The following is a 20,480-nucleotide window of genomic DNA, read 5'->3' on the forward strand; positions in this document are numbered from 1 at the left end:
ACTAAAAAATATTGCATGAAAGTGAACAACACCCAAAAACATAAATTTGATATAAAAATTAAATAATTGGCATCCCAAAACTAACGAAACCGTTTATCGTAATGTTGAGAGTTCTAAGGGTGTCTACAGTAGGTTGGACTATCACATTAGGCTAAGTGAAACCACACAATTGTGATTGACATCACTTCATTATACAAAACCTTAAGGCATTAGGTGTATTGGTCATCTTACTTATATGTTTCTCAACGTCTACTTTGACATCCAATAATGTGGAACTTTAAGTCACAATTTACACATGAACATATATCTCTAAAGTGTGAGACTCAATGCGTCTGTAATTTGTTGATAGTCAAATAAGGTTAGACGAAGGCACAACATGGTTAAAAAAAATGGATTAATGGTGTTTTTGCGGAGGGGAGTTTGTGTTCCCATCTTCCATGAATCGAGAGAAATAAATTTAGCAACAATTAAATTAGAATATGAAAAGAAATTTGAACATGAAAGAAATGATAAGGGAAAAAAATAGTGTGTGTTTTGTCCATGGAAGTATCGGAAATATAGCGAGTTACTAACAATTTTATGGGTCAGTTAAAAAGTGTTGGAAATTTAAGAGTAAATATTTCACCAAAAAATAGACTCGGTTAAAAAAACGCCACGTCTTTATAAAATGTTTAATAATCATGTACTTTTTCAATTCAGCATAACACATTTGTATTTTTCCATTCGCATGTTCGTTCACCCAAAGACCAAATATGGAGGTATTTGATATAATATTGATTGGATAAAAAAATTGTATGAAAGCAAATGACATCCAAAAACTTATACTTGATATAAAAAGTTAAACAAATGAAATTCAAAAACTAAAAAAAAAAAAAAAAATTAATGTTTAGAGTTCTGAGGGAGTCTACAATGGGTTGGACCATCACATTTGACTATGAGAAACTCCACAAGTGATATTGACAGCACATCTTCGTGGAAAATCTTAAGACATTAAGTATATTGTTCTTCTCGCTTATACGTTACTCAATGTATATTATTGCACACAAGTTTAACTCACTATAATGTTTAGAGTTCTGAGGGAGTCTACAATGGGTTGGACCATCACATTTGACTATGAGAAACTCCACAAGTGAGATTGACATCACATCTTTGCGTAAAATCTTAAGACATTAGGTATATTGTTCTTCTTGCTTATATGTTACTCAATGTATATTATTGCACACAAGTTTAACTCACATATGAAACATAAACATCTCTCCCTTAAGTGTGAGACTATTATGTATGTGATCTGGTGAGATATCACATAAGGTCAGAGACACGACATGGTAAAAAAAAGCGGGTTGGCGGCAGTTTCATAGAGGGGTGTTTGTTCCTTTCTTTCATGAGAAGAGATAAAGTAAATTATAAAAGAAAAGAAGATTAAAAATGAATTTGAACTTTATAGAAATGAAAAGAGAGAAAAAATAAGGAGTGTGTGTTTTATTCGTGAGAGCATAGGAAACATAATGAATTGCTGGTGATTTTATGGATTTGTTGAAGAAGTTGAATATTACTGGGTAATTATGTTACCAAAATATTAGATTTATTGAAAATATGTACATCTATTTAAAATGTCTAACGAATATGTATTTTGCCAACTCATCATACATATACATTTTTCCATTGCAAGATCCCATGAAATACCATAAGTGAAGGAATTTGAAATGACAAAGGTTATTTATTTATTTTTTTTTGCATGAAAGCTAATCACATTCAAAAACTAAAATTTAAGATGAAAAATTAAACAAATGACACTAAAAAAATAACGAAACAAATCATCACATTAGGCTAGGATCCTACAATGGATTGTATTATCACATTAAGCTAAGATCAATCACAGAAGTGAGATTCACATCCTATCTTCTTTCAAAGTCTTAAGGCATTATGTATATGAGTCATTTCACTTATATGTTTCTCACATCTACTCTTGCATACAATACGGAATTTTAACTCACACTTGAGACATTAACATCTCTCCATTAAGTGTTAGGATCTTTGTGTCTGTAGTCCACCACCAAGAACAACTCTCGATCCCCCACAACGTCGAACTCGGATGTGATACCACCGTTGGGCTTTCTGTGGGAGCCTACGTTGATGTAGATCGACAATTTGGATAAAGAGAAACCACACAAGTGATAATGATACGACCAAAACTCCATCTAAAATTTTAAGTAACACCTGATACATCACAATATTCCCTCCATCAAATATAACGACATTCTAGCTCGTGCTTGGCACGGGTGTCCATGCTAGTATTGATTATGAGAGAATGGTTACATCAAATAATACATTTAAGGTTTTTTATTGCCAATTAAACCAATTAACTTCTAACTAACAAGTAACTGACTTTTATATTTCTAATAGAAGTCACATATACCGTTCCCCAACTAGAAATATGGGTTAACTATGGAAAATAGGTGGACAACTCCTATGGATGATGATGAATGTTAGACAAATTGATGATCTTGATGTTTCTCAATCTGATGTATAATTTGCACTTGTGTGTTTGTGGTGATGATGATGATGATAGGAGAAAAATTGTGTGATAATAAGTAAATATTCTTACTTCTATTTCTCCAAAAAAATATTCTTACTTCTATTTTTAATGAATCTCAATCATTGATTAAATCTGACAATTTATTTTCTTTGCTCCGCTGGTGAGAAATTTAATAGAGCTCCCATCCTAAAATCCGTTTGAAAAATAAGCATGAAAAATGTTTTTTTATCACTACATATATAGTAAGTATCCTTTAAGGCAACGACTTCAATATGAATGTAGCTACTGTTTTAAAATAGAGATATATTTTTATATTTATCTCTCCTTAATAATATATTTTAGTTATTTCAAACAAAAGTTTATTGGTTCAAAGAAATACAACAAAAGTGATTTTAGGGAAGTTGGATGAGCAATCACCGGCAACAAAGGTCAAGATGTGGAGGATTGATTAGGGATAATAATGGTGTTTGGATTTATGGATTTGCTAAAAATGCAGGGTAGACTACGGCTTATATGATAGAAATGTGTGGAGTGTATAAAGGTTTGAGTATGATTGAGAATAAATGTATCCCAAATTTGATTGTACAAGTAAACTCGAAGGTGGTTGTGCATAGTATCAACAATGGCAAAATTGGAAGTTGTATGGGAAGAGAATCATGTTCATAGTATCATTTGCTTTCTCTAAATTAGAATTTTAGATTTATGCAAGTTTATAGGAAAACAAATAATGTGTTGATGTGTAGCCAATATTGATTCTATGAAAGATGTGAACTATGTAGATTTACATAGGACACGAGGTTTCTTATGTTTTAAATTTTCGAATTGTCTCCTTACCTCTCTTAATGGTTTTGTAAGTTTTTTAAGGCTTTTGCCCCTTTGTACCCAAAAAAGAAGAGAGAGAAAAAAAGTTTGTTATTCCATTATGCCTAAACAAGGGATCATAACCTATTATTATATTAAATTAGAAATTAGGGTTAATCAATTAAATGGTTTCTATAAATATTTATAGAATTTTGTTTTTAATCCCTATAAAATAAAATCACATTTAAGGACTAAAAATGTTGATTAGAAAATTTTTACATGGACTAAAAATGATGATGAAATTTTTTTCAAAGACTAAAAATGCTGACGGAATTACAGGTACTAAGAAGTACGATTTTATTTTATAAGGACTAAAAATAAAATTATAAATATTTATATAGATCATTTACTTAATTAATCCTTATTAAAACTATATATAAAAAAATATTTACCTTTTGAAACTGGAAAAGGAATAACACGGCAACAAACACTCCCATCATCAAGTTTTAGCTAGAAACCAACCTCTCAATTCTCATACGCACAACTCAGTGAGTCACAAGTGCAAGCGTACAACCCTCCTCTCACAAGTACTTTTGACTTTGAGATTCCATGACCAAATAACGAAACTTCTACTTTTAAGTACGATTTTAGACCCTTCTTTCCAAACAAATTAGCATGACGTTTTTATTCTCATTAATTCATTGACAGAAAATAAAGTTTTTATGAATTTACGATACGCACTATGTAATATTGATGATATTTGTTGGTTAGCAGAGAGTTTCTATTCTCATGATTCACTAAATTTTGGTTTTTGTTAGACATGCGAGGGGTTTCGTTTTCTCAAACAAAATTTAGGTTAATTGAGTTTATTTATTTATTTTTGCTGAAAAAGGTTAATTGTACCAGGTGCTGTGGTACAGTACACTGCTTGTATTGCCCACTATTGAATATAAATAATGAATAGAGAGCCTCAACTATTTTCCTCCGTTAAATAATGTTTGATTGTTGCATTACAATGATTGCTTTTGGATATTGTTGTTTTTGGATTTCGAAACTCTTAAATTTGAATTTTCAAATTCTATCATCTACCGAAGTTGTTACTAGGTTGAGTCACGACCAGGTCGCTCTCTTTAAGACGTTTCGTGGCACTACCCAAAGTTGTGCAAGGTAGACTATCAACCACGCCGCCTCCAGGATAAAACAAGCTCAGCTACAACTGTTCGATTAACTACTGCACTGTAGAAAAATCGTTCGAGAATTACACCCTCAAAATATGGCTCAATCGTTTGATCGAAGCCACTCGATACGGTACGTAACCGCTCTATTCGAAACCGTTCAAATTAATATGGTATTATTACCATTCTATTATGGTGCTGAGACCACTCAAATATGGTGTTTCCACCATTCTAATTTCTCCAAAACATGGATATGGCACTACGACCACTCAAATATGGTGATACCACCATTTCTCCTTAAAATTATTAAAATAATATATATACTGTTAAGATCATTCTTTAATATGATCTTAATAGTACTCTATATTCCGAAGAATCATATATTATCGAAGGGACTATGAACTTAAGACCAAGGGACTATGATCTTAAGAACACTCTTAATACCGAAGGGACAGAAAGGAGTAGAAGCAGAAGAAACTTGTTAAAAACAAGTCGGAGGGAGGAGAGAGGAAAAAACACAGGAAGCATCGACTGCGAATTTTCGGTGTAAAGAATCAAATGGGGCGAGCTCTCCTTTTATAGGGAGAGTTTGTAACAAAAAACGAGTGACTTGGGGATTAAGTCTGCTTAATCCTTAAGCAAACGCGTTTTGTTTCTTAATTGGATATATCCGGAAGTTTCTGGATATGCTTTTGGATCGGGTCGGATCGTAACAAATTTATTTGTTACGCGTAGCGCTTACGGATAATGATTAAATTAATTAATTAATTAATTTAACATTTTCAAGTGACAAAAAAATATATATCAATTTTTTTTTAAGCGTTCACCCGTTCACAAAATTGGGTACCCCAAGGGCACACCCTTGGAGATCACTTTTCCCATATATAAACACTTACTAGTTGGGGTGACCCTTCAATGTGGGACATTTTTAAGTCACACCCACACACTAGTTTTTTCATAGTGTTTTTCTTTCCAATTTTCTTCACTAGAATTAACTAGTGTTCCAACAATCCCCCACTTGACTTCAAAATGGTTTCGAGAAATAACGTAAAACGTTTCCATAAGATTTGCTAATATACAAAGGTGTCGCCAACAACTTGAACCTTAGCATAGTGGAAGATATTCTGATTTAACAAGAGTTGCTTACAGCATTGAACTCTATCTCAGACATAGAATCCACACACAAACCTTTTCATAGGTGTATTCTAAAAGCCCGTGCGTTTTAAGGCCCTGCACGTGTATCCCGGTTTTAACGAATGCTCTAGGAATTCTGCCTCGAAATTCCATAGGATCGGCCTAAGTTCCACATTCGTATAGGTGAGTCTATCAAGAGTACTCCTGTAGTTGTGTACCCCACTCAACATAGAGTATAGATCTCATTAAGAGTTACTATTACCTCATCCTTCTTTCGCTGCAGGATCATGCTTTCTATATTCTTTATCTCATAGCATGTTCTACCACTTCATGACTTGTTTTTACCCATTGAACCTATTTCTTGGGATCTCCAGTCATTTAGGTCGGGTTACCATCACTTGTGGGCTATAGGCATTAGTCCCATCCTACTGGATGTTTCTTGGACTTTCTCTCTATTAAGTCCTTTCGTCAAAGGATCAGCTAAGTTTTCATTCGTACGTACAAAATCAACTCTAACCGCTCCATTTAGAGATACACTCTCTAATCGTGCTATGTTTTCGCCTTATCTGTCGTCTCTTACCATTGTAATAACGATTCTTAATCTTTGTAATAGCCGCGGTACTATCACAATGAATTAACACAGCCGGTAACGGTTTCTCCCATGAAGGGATTTCAGCTAGCAAGAATCTTAGCCAACTTGCTTCTTCACTAGTTTTCTCTAGTGTTCTCTTCTCAGATTCATTCCATAGTGGACTGAGTCAATATCATTTGTTTTAACAAACAACTCCTCTAGTGATGCTCAATGTGCAAACACTAGTTGCTAAATATTCATCTGAAAGATGTTCTATTTTATATCTTGTACCATTTAAGTACAATATGTTACTCCTAGTGAAGTAATCTTAGAGTCATAGTCTTCTCATGACTCTTTCTATAGCATGGCAATGCTTTCCATCCGTCTACTAGTAAACTTGCACAAGAGTTTCACGACATCGACAATGTCGGATCTAATACATTCAGTGGCATAGCTAAGTGCTGCCAATGATGCTCGTATATTCTTTTTTCTAGCTCCATCTCAAGTGTTCTTACACTTGGATCATAATATGTGATTGCAAGTTTACGGTGAAATAATTACATTTCCTTAAGATCTTCTCAACTTTGTGAGATTTATCAAAAAAGTTATCTTTTCTGATCTAGTAATCTTGAAACCAAGAATTACTTCAATTTTTTTTTTTGTCTAGGTCTTTCTTATCAATGTTGTTGATAAACAATGATTTCACATATTTCATAACATGAATCTTTAAATCCAATATGAGCAAGTTGTCTTCATAGAGACATATGATCGTGCAAATATTATTTGTCACTTCCATTCACTTTATACTCATTCGATAACATAAGAATGTCAAATTTTTCATGCCATTCCTCAGGAGTTTATTTTAGACCATTCAAATAATTATCTAACTTACAGACCTTGTTTTCTTGTCCATGAATTGCAAAAATTTTCAGGTTGTTTCATATAGACTTGTTCTTCTAGTTCACCATAAAAAGACAACTTTCACATCCATTTGAAGTACTATCGAGTTATAAACGGCGGCTAAAGGGACTAGTACTCTTATGGATATGATTTTCGTGACTGGTGAATAAATGTCGAAGAAGTCTATATTTTTCTCTTTGTTTAAAACCTTTGACTACAAGGAAAGCCTTGTATTCATCAACCGTACCATCAGGTTTTAGTTCTTTTTTTTTTTCAAAATCCAAATACAACCGATTGGTTTTGCAACTATGAGACAAGTCAACCAAGTGTCATGTTTTGTTAGACTCTAGAAAATTCATTTCATCGTTTATTGCTTTTGCCATGATTATGCATCCAATGAGGATATAACTTCTTTAAGGCTTAATGAATCTTCTTCCAATGTATAAACCAAGTTCATACTCTTTAGCAATTTTAGCTTTCTTACCTCCTTGAGGTTCTATAACATCTTGTATGATGTTTTCATAACTATTTCTAATTACATGAATGTGATTAGATATAGTGCCCCCACTAGTTCTTAATTTTTAAAGGGAAATTTATTTTGCCCCCACTAATGTCGTGCTCCCATTAGAGCCCCCACTAGTGCCCCCACTATTCTTTAGTTAAAGGGGTAAATATTTACATAGAATTCGGCATCTTTTAAATTCTATGATCACTTTAACATTTAGGTCATAAAACCTATATGTTTCGTTATTTATTGCATACCCGATGAATACATATTCATAGGCTCTACTAGTGAGTTCAACTCTCTTGGGGTCCAGGATCTAAATATAGTCCAGACAATCCCAAGTTCAAAAAATAAGACAAGTTGGATTGTCTTTTCTTCAAAAATTTCTTAATTAGAATTTTTGTTCTTAGACTTGGGTACTCTATAAATTTCAATTTTCGTTATAAAAATTGAACATTCAAGCACATCAATTTTATTTTCCAAAATTCACAGTCATCAATAAATATGATAAAAATATCATTTTATCATTTCTAATTTATGTGTCATCAAATTAACACATATCATAATTTATTATGTTTAGAGATTCAATTCTCTAAATTCTGATTTATATGAACTTTTGGTTCATATATCTTGACTGCAATAAATAAAATTGTTTAATTATATAACTTTGGAATTAAGTCCAAGTTACTCAAGTTTAAAATTAAACACTTGTTCGTGATCAATTTTGATATGTCAAATATTTAAAATCACACAACTAATAACATAGAAGGAGAATTTAATTTTTAACATACCATCAAAGTGCAATCTTTTTCCACAAGAGTGCATGGTACACAAGTCTCTCTTTAAGTCTGAGTCAACTCAGTCTTATTCAATAGAAATCTGAAATTCAGATTCTTTCTTAAACATAAATAGAATTTCACAATTCCATTTATTTTCCTTATTGCATATTTACAAGTTTGGATTATGTAAAACGATCGATGCATATGTTTATCAATTCTTGTTAAAGATTTGAAAACCAGTACGTGATATCAATGTTTAAAAGAAAACAAAACACTTTTAGAATTCACCATAAAAAAATAACAACCTTGCATTATTTTATTTTCCGCTCCAAACAATTTTTTATGTTTTGTAACAAACTAAACTTGTTTGGTTCTGTAACAAATAATTTGTTTTGTAACAAATTATTGTTTTTATCAAACAAATTTTTTTAGTAACTAATAATTTGTTTTGTAACAAATTATTGTTTTCATCGTTTCATTCGAAAGATGTAAATCTATAGCTTGATTTATCATTAATGTATCTAGGGACAACTTAACCTCAATATGTAACTTCTTCGGTAGACATAGCAGATCGAAACGTCTTAAAATTGTTGTTTTTGGATTTCCAAACTGTTAAATTTGAATTTCCAAATTCTATCATCTACCGAAGTTGTTACTAGGTTGAGTCACGACCAGGTCGCTCTCTTTAAGACGTTTCGTGGCACTACCCAAAGTTGTGCAAGGTAGACTATCAACCACGCCGCCTCCAGGATAAAACAAGCCCAGCTACAACTGTTCGATTAACTACTGCACTGTAGAAAAATCGTTCGAGAATTACACCCTCAAAATATGGCTCAATCGTTTGATCGAAGCCACTCGATACGGTACGTAACCGCTCTATTCGAAACCGTTCAAATTAATATGGTATTATTACCATTCTATTATGGTGCTGAGACCACTCAAATATGGTGTTTCCACCATTCTAATTTCTCCAAAACATGGATATGGCACTACGACCACTCAAATATGGTGATACCACCATTTCTCCTTAAAATTATTAAAATAATATATATACTGTTAAGATCATTCTTTAATATGATCTTAATAGTACTCTATATTCCGAAGAATCATATATTATCGAAGGGACTATGAACTTAAGACCAAGGGACTATGATCTTAAGAACACTCTTAATACCGAAGGGACAGAAAGGAGTAGAAGCAGAAGAAACTTGTTAAAAACAAGTCGGAGGGAGAAGAGAGGAAAAAACACAGGAAGCATCGACTGTGAATTTTCGGTGTAAAGAATCAAATGGGGCGAGCTCTCCTTTTATAGGGAGAGTTTGTAACAAAAAACGAGTGACTTGGGGATTAAGTCTGCTTAATCCTTAAGCAAACACGTTTTGTTTCTTAATTGGATATATCCGGAAGTTTCTGGATATGCTTTTGGATCGGGTCGGATCGTAACAAATTTATTTGTTACGCGTAGCGCTTACGGATAATGATTAAATTAATTAATTAATTAATTTAACATTTTCAAGTGACAAAAAAATATATATCAATTTTTTTTTAAGCGTTCACCCGTTCACAAAATTGGGTACCCCAAGGGCACACCCTTGGAGATCACTTTTCCCATATATAAACACTTACTAGTTGGGGTGACCCTTCAATGTGGGACATTTTTAAGTCACACTCACACACTAATTTTTTCATAGTGTTTTTCTTTTCAATTTTCTTCACTAGAATTAACTAGTGTTCCAACAGATATTCCTATGTGGGTGTCAAGAAGAACAAATATTATGCAATGGACACGTTAATAATTTGGATTTAAGACAGTCACGCCAGTAAAGATAAACTAACAAAAGTGTTGCACTGCTTTTTTTAAAGCCTATTTGCTCTGGTCACAAGTTTTGTATAAAATGCCCAAATTAAAAATTCTCCGAGCTTTAACATTGTTTAGAAAAATAAGCTTCATGGTTGATTAAATTAAAGCATAGCATCAAGAATAAGATAATTCAAAGGGAAGAGAGCAATTTAATTCTTGGCAAGTGGGTCTATAATTTTGTACATCTTCACCGAGGCCGGCAGCCAGCAGATGAAGTGACAACAATTACACCAACAACCTCAAATTAAACTTGAACTTTTTTTCTTCATTACTATAAATTACAAATTTTTCATTCAACGTATAAAAATAAATTAAATACATGCTAAAATAATTAATAAAAGAAGGGGACCCAACCCAAAAGTGAATAAAGTAAAATGGTCATTGGTCAGCCCTTAAAGGATATATGTGAATCTTTAAAGAGTTATGTCACGTGGGCAAGAGCAATTCTTCTATGGTCACAACCACATGTATAATTCGTTTAGGTATACATACATATGGAAATACTCCATCAATCCCTAGTTATAAGCATTTATTTGACTTTACTTTTGTTCCTAAATGTAAACTCTTTTCAAATTACTAAATGCATTTATTATTATTTTTTTTTCTAAACATACTCCTAATTAATATTATAACTTGTCTTGAAATATGAAAAGTCAAATTTAGTACACATACAAATAAAGGACAATTTGGTAATATTAACACATAAAACATACCCCTAATTAATATTATAACTTGTCTTGAAATATGAAAAATCAAATTTAGTACACATACAAATAAAGGACAATTTGATAATATTAACACATAAAATAGATAATTACACTAACAACTTTTCTTAAGAAAATGGAAAAAGTAAAGGGAACTTACATACAAGGGCGGAGGGAATAAGTAAAAAGAGAAGGAAAAAAAATCAATCGATTGTTATTATAATTGAAAATATTGGTTAATGTGCATTGTTGTGTGTGCGCCTAAATGATTTGAATTTGTGTTTGTGACTATATAAGAATTTTCCCATGTGGCAAAAGGATAGGTCTTGAACTTGAAGTTGGAGTTTTGTTGGTGTTTTTTTTTAGAAAGATAAATGTAAAAATGTTTTTTAAGTGTTCTTTGAATCTTAAAATCATCTTTGTCTTGAAATGTGCATTATCCCTTCACCTTAAACTTATTATAAAAATGTTAACTTGCGTCTTAAGCTACAAGTTAAAAAGCTTAGATAAAAATTATTTTTTGAAAATTGTAAGTTTTGAAAGTTCGAACATTTATCTTTTCAATACAATTTTTTTTTATTATTTCTTTGGTTCCTTGACATATTTCTTAAGAGCACAAGTTAGTTTTACCCAAAAAAATTTACAGGATTTTACTAACGAAAGCCTTCGGAGTAATTTTTAAATATTCTAACAATCAAGTCATTATTCATTAAATATGTATCTTTTAAGTAAATAACTATTGTTTTTCAATAAAAAAATCAATTTTATTTGTTTTAACATGTTCAATATTGCACATGTTAAACAAACTCTTAGGCTTTGTTTGCGAGTTTGGAAGGGAAGGGAGGAAGAGTTTGGAAAAAAAGAGGAAGGAATAAGTAGAAGAAATAGATGACATTAAGATGAGGGGCTTTGAGGGACTTATTTTTCTTTAAAATATAAAATCATAGTCATTTGAAGACTAAAAAAAATGTTTTGGAGGAAGATTTTAGGCGTTTAGGATGGTTTATATGAATTCTTTAAATTTAATGTATGTGAATATAATTTTTTGTTTGAGGAATATATGTGGATATAATATTCTTGAAATGAAAAATATATTAATTATAAGCATTAATTTATCACCCTTTAAAAAAAACGTAAATGATTTCTCAATTTTTCCATATATTTATGTCTCCCAAACCCCTTCATTCTCTTTTTCTCTGAGCTCTCAAATAAAGCCTTAAAATAATTCATGATTTGATATGTTCACATAAAAACATTTTTTTTTATCAAACGTAAAAACAGGTTGAACACAAATTTTAATGTAATTACGTTTGGAAAAAAAGAAATAAAAAACTTCAAATTTAGACTTTTTCAAGAGGAAAATCCTGACTACCGTTTCCTCATCTTTCTTTGTTGTCTCTCTTTCTCTCTCACACGAGTCAAATCTCAATCTCTTCTTCTAAATTGTCCCTCTTCCCTTTCTTACCTCTCACACACTTCCTTCCAACTAACTTTCCAATTTGAACAAAAGAGTGTCCAAATGAATCTATTTTAATTTTATTTATTTATTTATTTATTTATACGTTCCATTCCTTTGGACACTTCTGTCTTCTCTTTTTTTCTGTTCCCCCCCATGAATTTTACTACCGTACAACGCACCTCTCCGGATCTCGTTTCTCTCTGAACCGTTTCATCTTTTTCTTTCTTCTAGAAACCCGGTCAATATGAGTCAACTCGGTCTCATATTGCAGGAATCTCTGCGTTCTCAGAGAGAATCAAGAACCATTCTCGGTTTATTAACCGAACAAATGGACAGTTTAGATTCAGGAACCACCAGAAGACGTAGTCTCAAAGAACGCTTCAGATTCACCGGTATGGGTTGTTGTGGTGCCACCTGGGTTTTCCGTCCAATTATCCGCAACGAACATCATCATCATCAACAACAACAACAAAACGAAGAAGGTGGAGCCACAGTGGAGCAACAACAACAACAGCTACAAGTTCAAGATCAAGATCCGAACCCAGTTGAACCGGAATGTGAAACTCCGGTGGTGGGTTCGTCTGGTTCTGGAATGAACCTTGCGGCGGCGTTGGCGGCGGAGCGGCAAATGAGGGTAACGGAGGAGGCTAGTGGTGGTGGCGGAGAAGGAGCGACGCCGTGGAGAGTTTCGTTGATGAAACTGTTGGAGGAAACGGAAGTGGAAAATGAGAGTAATGCTGGTGCGGTGGTTGTGGAAGGGAGTGATTCAGTGTGCTGCGTGTGCATGAGAAGAAAGAAAGGTGCAGCGTTCATACCGTGTGGACACACTTTTTGCAGAGTGTGTTCGAGGGAACTGTGGTTGAATCGAGGAAATTGTCCCCTTTGTAATCGTTCTATTCTCGAGATTCTCGACATTTTCTGAATTTCATTACATTACCCACTTTCTTGGATCCTTGAATCCTCTTCCCATTTTCTTCATGTTAGTTAGGTGTAATAGTAGTAACATGAGACTTTTAATTTCTTGAATTTTCTTTAGTTTGAATTTTGTGATCAGTATTAGAATCAATAATTTTGGTAGATTTTTGTCTTTATCTTAGGTTCGGTTTTAGTATTGGGGGCAGTGGTGGGGACCTAAGCAATGCAGAAAAGCTTTTTCTAAATAAAGAATAAGATGAAGGAATACCAAGTCTTGTTACTTTTAATTTTATGTATGTATGTATATATGCTTGAAATTTATAGTTATAAATTTGGCCATTCGAAACTCTGGAAGGGGACCATTTTGACTGTTTTAATTTAGACTAGTGTATTTGATCACATTTTTTTATCAAGTAGGAGTAGTTTAATAACTTAATATTCATCCTTTAGACGAATTCAGAATTCGAATTATTGTATATTGCAATGTCTTTGTTAGCCGAGTTAGACGTTCACCGAGACGTATTTGATCACACTATTAGTTTCAATTGAGTTGGTAGGTTTTCAAATATATGAGGCGCGGTTGCCTTTAATGAGGTCATGTGAGAACTTTTGAAAGAGGGTTGGGTACATGTGTTTGATTTTATGACGATGACAAGTGTGTTTATAAATCTTAAATTCAACTGTGAAAACTCGCTTTGGACTACAATCTACACCGGCTAGAGCAGTGAATAGGAATATGTACGGTACATGATTCCAAACGTGCCCTTATAGAAGAATATGGATAAGGAAAATAACATGAGTACATTTTTTGATTTGATAGAGGAAGTAACATGTTTTTTCTGAAGAAGGTAAAATGGAAGGAAGTAACATGTTACGTGATAATGTGACAAAAAAATAAGATGAAAAAAAAAATAGTGTTGAATAGACGTAAAAAAAATTGATATTCTAAATAACATTATTGAATAAATAGATAAAATTTGGTTTACTAAGAAAAAAGTCCATGTGAAACTCTGGCAACATTTCTTTTATGGTTTTACGAGCTGTGTTAAATGATACAAAAATGAATGAGAGACATCAAATTTGACTCAGTGAAATGAAACTAATCAAGGAAAATGCTAACAAGTGCCTTAAGGGCATTGCTTAAGCATCTAAAAGTAGCAATTTTTGCATTGGAAATTGTACAGTTATGACTTTAAAAAGTGTTTGACTTGTATTTTCAAGACATAGTTTCTTTTTTTGGGTTCCTTAAACAATGCCCTTAAGGCACTTGTTAGCAAGATCCACTAATCAAACATGTTAAATGTTAACTTGTACCATCAATCACACATGTTAAGAATCCATTATAGAAATATAAGCATCAAAAGTCGTGCATTCAACTTCTTAAAAGTTGACATATTATATTTTTCAATGTAAAATTGCTCTTTTTAGGTTACTTAACATGTGCCCTAAGGGCACAAGTTAACATGACTCATCAAACATTGACAAAATGGTAAAGTAGAACTTTGTTGTCGAAGAAGCAACTGTAAAATTATACTCCAACATTTCATTTCTTAGTTGTGTGATATATAAAAAAAGGTGGTGTTTAACATGGGAAATGTTAATCCTTTCCCACCATGGAAAAGTAAGTTTGGATCATTAGATAAAAGAGAAACATTGATCTTATCATAGACTCTCCACACTAGATTTTTTTCACTTCATCTTCAACCTTTCAACAATGAAAACTGGAAAAACTTCTTAAACAAAAATCAAATAAAAAATCTTGTTGTGCATACGTTCTTTTAGTATCTTAAAGAATAACTCATGGCCGAAATTTAATATTTTCGCTTCCTCCATAAATCATGATAAAAATCAAAGGAAAAATCAACATTCAATTCGAGCAACCCATGAAATGGGTTTGAGGTTGAAGATTGAATTAACAATGGGTTTGTAGCTGTAGCTAAAGGTGATGGGGATGCAGCGGCAGTAGATGATGAGAAAAGTTTGGAAAGAGAAGCTGTTAAGATTAGGTGTGGGAGAACATGATAAGGTTTAATAGAACTGCACAATCTAACCATTTATCTTATGTGACCCATGGTGGGAAAGGATTAGCCTTTCCCATGTTAAACTCCACCATAAAAAAATTGTCCAACATTCCTCTCAATCAGTATCATTTCTCTTATTAATCTCTTAATAGTATAAGTAAGTTGTTTGCTAATGTATGTATTTTGGTCTTGACATAAACTACTTAGGGCAAATTATATAGCTTTTCTTAACTCGTGATTACCTCAACTTTTATTTTGAATTCATTGCCACAATATCTAACAAGATATGAAGCTTTTTTCAGATTTTTTTTCTCAACAAAATCAAATTGGTTTACCTTTCAAGATGGTCCCAAAAGTATATATGTTGCGAAAATTGGAGGGTCAAGTATACAAAATTTGGATGATTGCTCAATAGGTACATCAAAATTGCTCATTTGGCTATAAAAAGTTGATCCGATAAAAAAAACTAATCGGAATTTACAACCTAATTGAGCGCGGAATTGAGGTGTCTATTACGTTACTTTCTAACATTTGATAAATATGGAAAAATTGTTTTTCCCACTTCACAAAAAGTTAAGAAACACCATGAAATGACAAGTTTAACCCCAAATTACATTGATAGTTAACTACCGCTGGTTAAAATCCATCGGCAGTTAACTTTCGTTGGGGTTAAACTTGTTATTTCATGGTGTTTCTTAGCTTTTTTGAAGTGTGAAAAGCAATTTTCTAAATGTGGGGTTATATACCAAGAGGTCTAAGTCCAAGAGGTCCATATCTTTTAAAGGAAATTTTACCCTATACCCCAACACATGTAATTTCACCCCGACAAATTTTTGAAAATTCCAATTTTAACCCTTTTATTATTTAACCTTTTAAACATAAATTTTTCACCCTCATTTTCAACATCTCCTAATTCAGTGTGAGTTCACCCCACTTCTAAGTACGTATTTCCGTTTTTCGTTCTTCCCTAAAACGTTTCCGAAAAAAATTCAGAACACTCATATAAACATTTCTGAAAATAATTCGGAATACTAGAATGCTTGGCGTTCCGAATATATATACCGGAGAACACAGAAATACCTTTCCGATTCATGCTAGTTATACAATTCCATCACTTGGTCACAAATTAGCATATAATTTCATCACTTGGCTACTTCCTTGTTATAATTTCCTAATTATGGTCACAAATTACGATTATATCACTTGGTCAAAACTAGCATAATATAATTGTTCATGTGCTGCGAAAAATATGTTGATTTCTAAATGAAGAAAAATCAGCATTTTGTATCCAAGACATTAGCATAATATAATTGAATTCTAAAACAAGTATATTAGTGGTATAAAAACAGATAAGTGAATGCTGCTGACATAAAAGATGCATACGAGTTCAGGAATTATAATGAATATATATAAACAGATAAATGAAAGCTGCAGACATAAGGATGCATGAACCGGAATACTTCCCCAAACTATTCCGGGAAGCATTTATCGGAAGGCTTCTGACGTTTTTTCTGGAAAACAATCGGAAAGCTTTGGTGAACATGATTCCGGTTAACGATTCACGACGCCATTTCATACATCGTCATTTCCAGAATCGTCCTCACATCGTCGTTGTCAATTGACAATTCCGGTAACCACTAACCCAAAAAACCTAGCAAACCTTAATCAAGGATTCCGGTAACAAGGAAAGAAGGCTCATATAGTAAGAACGAACACGGAAACGATTAAGAGAACAAGGAAAGAAGGCTTACTCTTTGTTGAAAGTAGACACAGAACAATGGTTTTTTTTCTTTTTCAGAAAAAGGGTGAACACGCGATTATACAAGAATTAAATCACAACCATTTTCTTCTTCTTCTACTTTCAACAAGTAGAAGAAGAAGAAAATGGTTGTGATTTAATTCTTGTATAATTGGTGGATGTTGAATTCTAACATGGAGGTGAGTTTTCTGAAAAAAAAATCATTTATGGGAAATGGCATTTCATTTTGTTTGTTTTGTTAGAGATGGTGAGATTTGAATTGAAAAGTTGGCAAGTCTCTGTCTAGAATAGTTAATAGGGAGTCAAGATCCTCTCCATTTACAATCTTCTTCATTTCCTTCATTTGGAGAGATAAAAGACACAAAAAATATTGAAAAAAATATAAAGTAATTAATAATGGCGGGACTCATTTAATTCAAATATCCATTATTTTTTTTTTGTGTCTATCTCTCTCCAAATTGTATACTTCATTTATTGACAAATGGAGAGGATCTTAACTCATAGTTCATGCATACCCAAACACAAATTACCAAAACAAAGAAAAACGCTAAAAAAAAAAAACAATGATCCTCCATATTAGCCACGTACATATTCAGATAACTAAAAGAAATTCAAAATAAACTAACAAATTCACAAAAGGACTACACATATGAATACATATCACAACCACTAATATTAAATCCTGCAACATACCAACTATAGTACGTAGTTTCTTCGATCTTTAACAGAAAGAACTTTTGGCTCTTTCATGGCAGATGTATCAGTATTCATCAAGATCAATCACACCTGATTGAAATGAGTACAAACTACAAACTATCATAGTATGTTTCTTCCTCAATGACCTCATTCTTATTGTTTGAACCACCTTATCCTTTAAAAAAAAGATAAAATTGTAAAAACCGTAAAAAAATAAAATTGTAAATAGGGTTTCCCTATGAAAGAAATGTTAAGAACACTCATTTTTCTATTGGTATAAATTTGTTATATATTTGATAATCTTTTTTTTATTGTTTTAAAACATTTATAATATAGACTTACATATCAAGATGACGAGTTTTTATTGGATGGATGATGTGAAGTACGTCATTAAAATTTAAATATACTTTTAAAAATTATTTTACGTATATATTGATTTTTTTATTTTTTAAAGATATGTATAGTGCACGTAATTGGTCTACAAGTTGGTCAATATATACGAGGGTGTTGGGTATTTTTTTTATACATCATGAAAATTTTAGAAAGTAAGATGGTAGAAGGAGAAATCAACAACTTCATAATGGTATGGAGTGTAGCAACAATATTATTTTGCTACAGCTACACAACAGGCAAGTTGATACCCAAAGGTATAGTAAGACTTGTAGCACTTTTTCCACCCACAATCATCCTCCTCCTTCTCCCTTCCAAGCTCACTAACATCTCTTTTGTTGGCACTTCTGCATTTTTACTTTCTTGGCTTTCCACCTTCAAACTCTTCCTCTTTGCATTCTCCAAAGGCCCCCTCTCATCCAACCTTTCACTCTCTCTACCTCACTTTATCCTAATTGCCTTCTTTCCCATCAAATTAACAAACCAAATACATCATAATAAAATAAAAGTTGCAACTCTAAAGTGGCCTACTAAGTTAGTAGTCATGTCCATTATCTCTTCTTTTTTTATTCTTCTACATGATCAAAAAGGAAGTTTTCATCCAATAATTTTGATGACCTTATATACTTTCCACGTGTACAACATAATAGAGATCTTATTTGCATTGACTACTACAATAGCTCGAAAATTTGTTCAAATAGAGTTGGAGCAACCTTTCAACAAACCATATCTAAGCACATCTTGCAAGACTTTTGGGGAAGAAGATGGAACTTGATGGTCACACGTATCCTACATCCCACTGTATACGAACCAATGGTGAAGGTCTCTAGCTACGTCATAGGTAGAAAATGGGCACCACTTCCTGCTGTGATGGTAACTTTCGGGGTGTCGGCGTTGATGCTGTTTTATCACATAAAGCGGGAGAAGGTCGACACATGGGAGGCTTGGGAACCATATTGGGATTCAATGTGCTTTTTCTTCATCCATGGGGTGTGTTTGGCTATAAGGTGTAGAGCCATGAACAATAATGGGGTAGCTTTTGCTACTCCAAAAATATCATTTTGTTTGAATAAATTAGTATATTTAATATTTAGCTTGCTATTCCAAATAATATATGTTTAACTACTCAAAAACTACTACAAAGAGAGTTTTGTTAACAATGAAAATGTCAAGACATGATTCAAAATTTAGAAAGAACATTTTAGCAATATACACCTCTTGTAGTTGGACTCGATAATCTAAGGAAAATGATGAATGGTAGCATTGAAGTCTCTATGAAATTTTACAAACTAACAAATTCTAAAAAATTTCATTCCTTAAACAACTTTATACAAACAAATTCAATCATGATTTGATTTATGAGCACCTCTATAGCAATATTGTCGGCTTCTTCCAAGCTAGCACATGTTTTTAATTGATATGCGTAATCAATGATGAAAAGAAAGACATAGTATCCTTTTAAATTATTTTCAAACAAAAACTGTGGGTACTTTAATTTATTCCAACTACTACATTAGCATCTAGATTTTCAAGTGCTGTATATAGATTTCCTCGTATATAAGTAGAAGTAGTTAGTCTAAGGTACAACAAAATTTAAATGAATTTTTACCTTGAAAGAGAGTTAGTTAATTTCAATGAATTTGTACCTTGAAAGATAAGTTAAGTAGCTGGCTTCTTATTAGCAGGACCGTGTCATGGGTAAGAGTAAGACTAGTAGCACGCCGAAGTTTACTGTCCTTATCTCAAAGTTCCTTAATTCTCGGTGGTAATTTACAGTTACGCATATCATCATTTCCTAAATCATGGTTTTCACCTTAATTTGTTACCGCATATCCCTATCGTGATGGGAAAATTGTTATTGACCCATTAGCTTTGGCTAAGAAACACATGTAAAAGACGTTTTTGTCCCTTTCGGCAATAAACTACCGAGGAAAACTGAAAACTTCGGCAGTTAACTGCCGAGGAAACCTCAAACCTATTTTTTTTTTTTTTGATAAACACTATTAATTCTTTAAACCTAAATTTTTCTTAATTAAATTTAATTCTTTTATTATTTTAAGGAATTAAACATAATTCTTTTTATGATTTCATTCATATGATTTTGTTGCCATAATGAAGAAATATGGATTTTGTTGTCATTAAATACACTATTTTTTTATAAAGTTGTTGATTTCATTCATATAATTTTGTTGCCATAAATAAAAAAATATGAGATCCTATAATTACTACATATTCAATCACGTTTCTTAATTAAAAAGAGGAGTTTTTTTTAAG

At 32.4% G+C, this 20,480-nt stretch overlaps 1 protein-coding gene and 1 pseudogene across 1 annotated transcript; both read left to right on the forward strand.

Annotated features, from left to right (window-relative positions):
- Positions 1-12,328: 12,328 nt before the first annotated feature.
- Positions 12,329-13,627, forward strand: LOC146903470 (uncharacterized). Its single transcript, XM_085735120.1, has one exon. The coding sequence runs from the start codon at positions 12,670-12,672 to the stop codon at positions 13,345-13,347; it is 678 nt and encodes a 225-aa protein (XP_085591246.1). The 5' UTR covers positions 12,329-12,669; the 3' UTR covers positions 13,348-13,627.
- A 4,733-nt stretch (positions 13,628-18,360) lies between these two features.
- LOC146903471 (acyl-CoA--sterol O-acyltransferase 1-like) lies at positions 18,361-19,372 on the forward strand (annotated as a pseudogene).
- The last annotated feature ends 1,108 nt before the right edge of the window (positions 19,373-20,480 follow it).

Source organism: Medicago sativa, chromosome 8 (genome assembly GCF_051527215.1).
Source record: "Medicago sativa cultivar Bolivia chromosome 8, Bolivia_mono, whole genome shotgun sequence".
Taxonomy (NCBI): domain Eukaryota; kingdom Viridiplantae; phylum Streptophyta; class Magnoliopsida; order Fabales; family Fabaceae; genus Medicago; species Medicago sativa.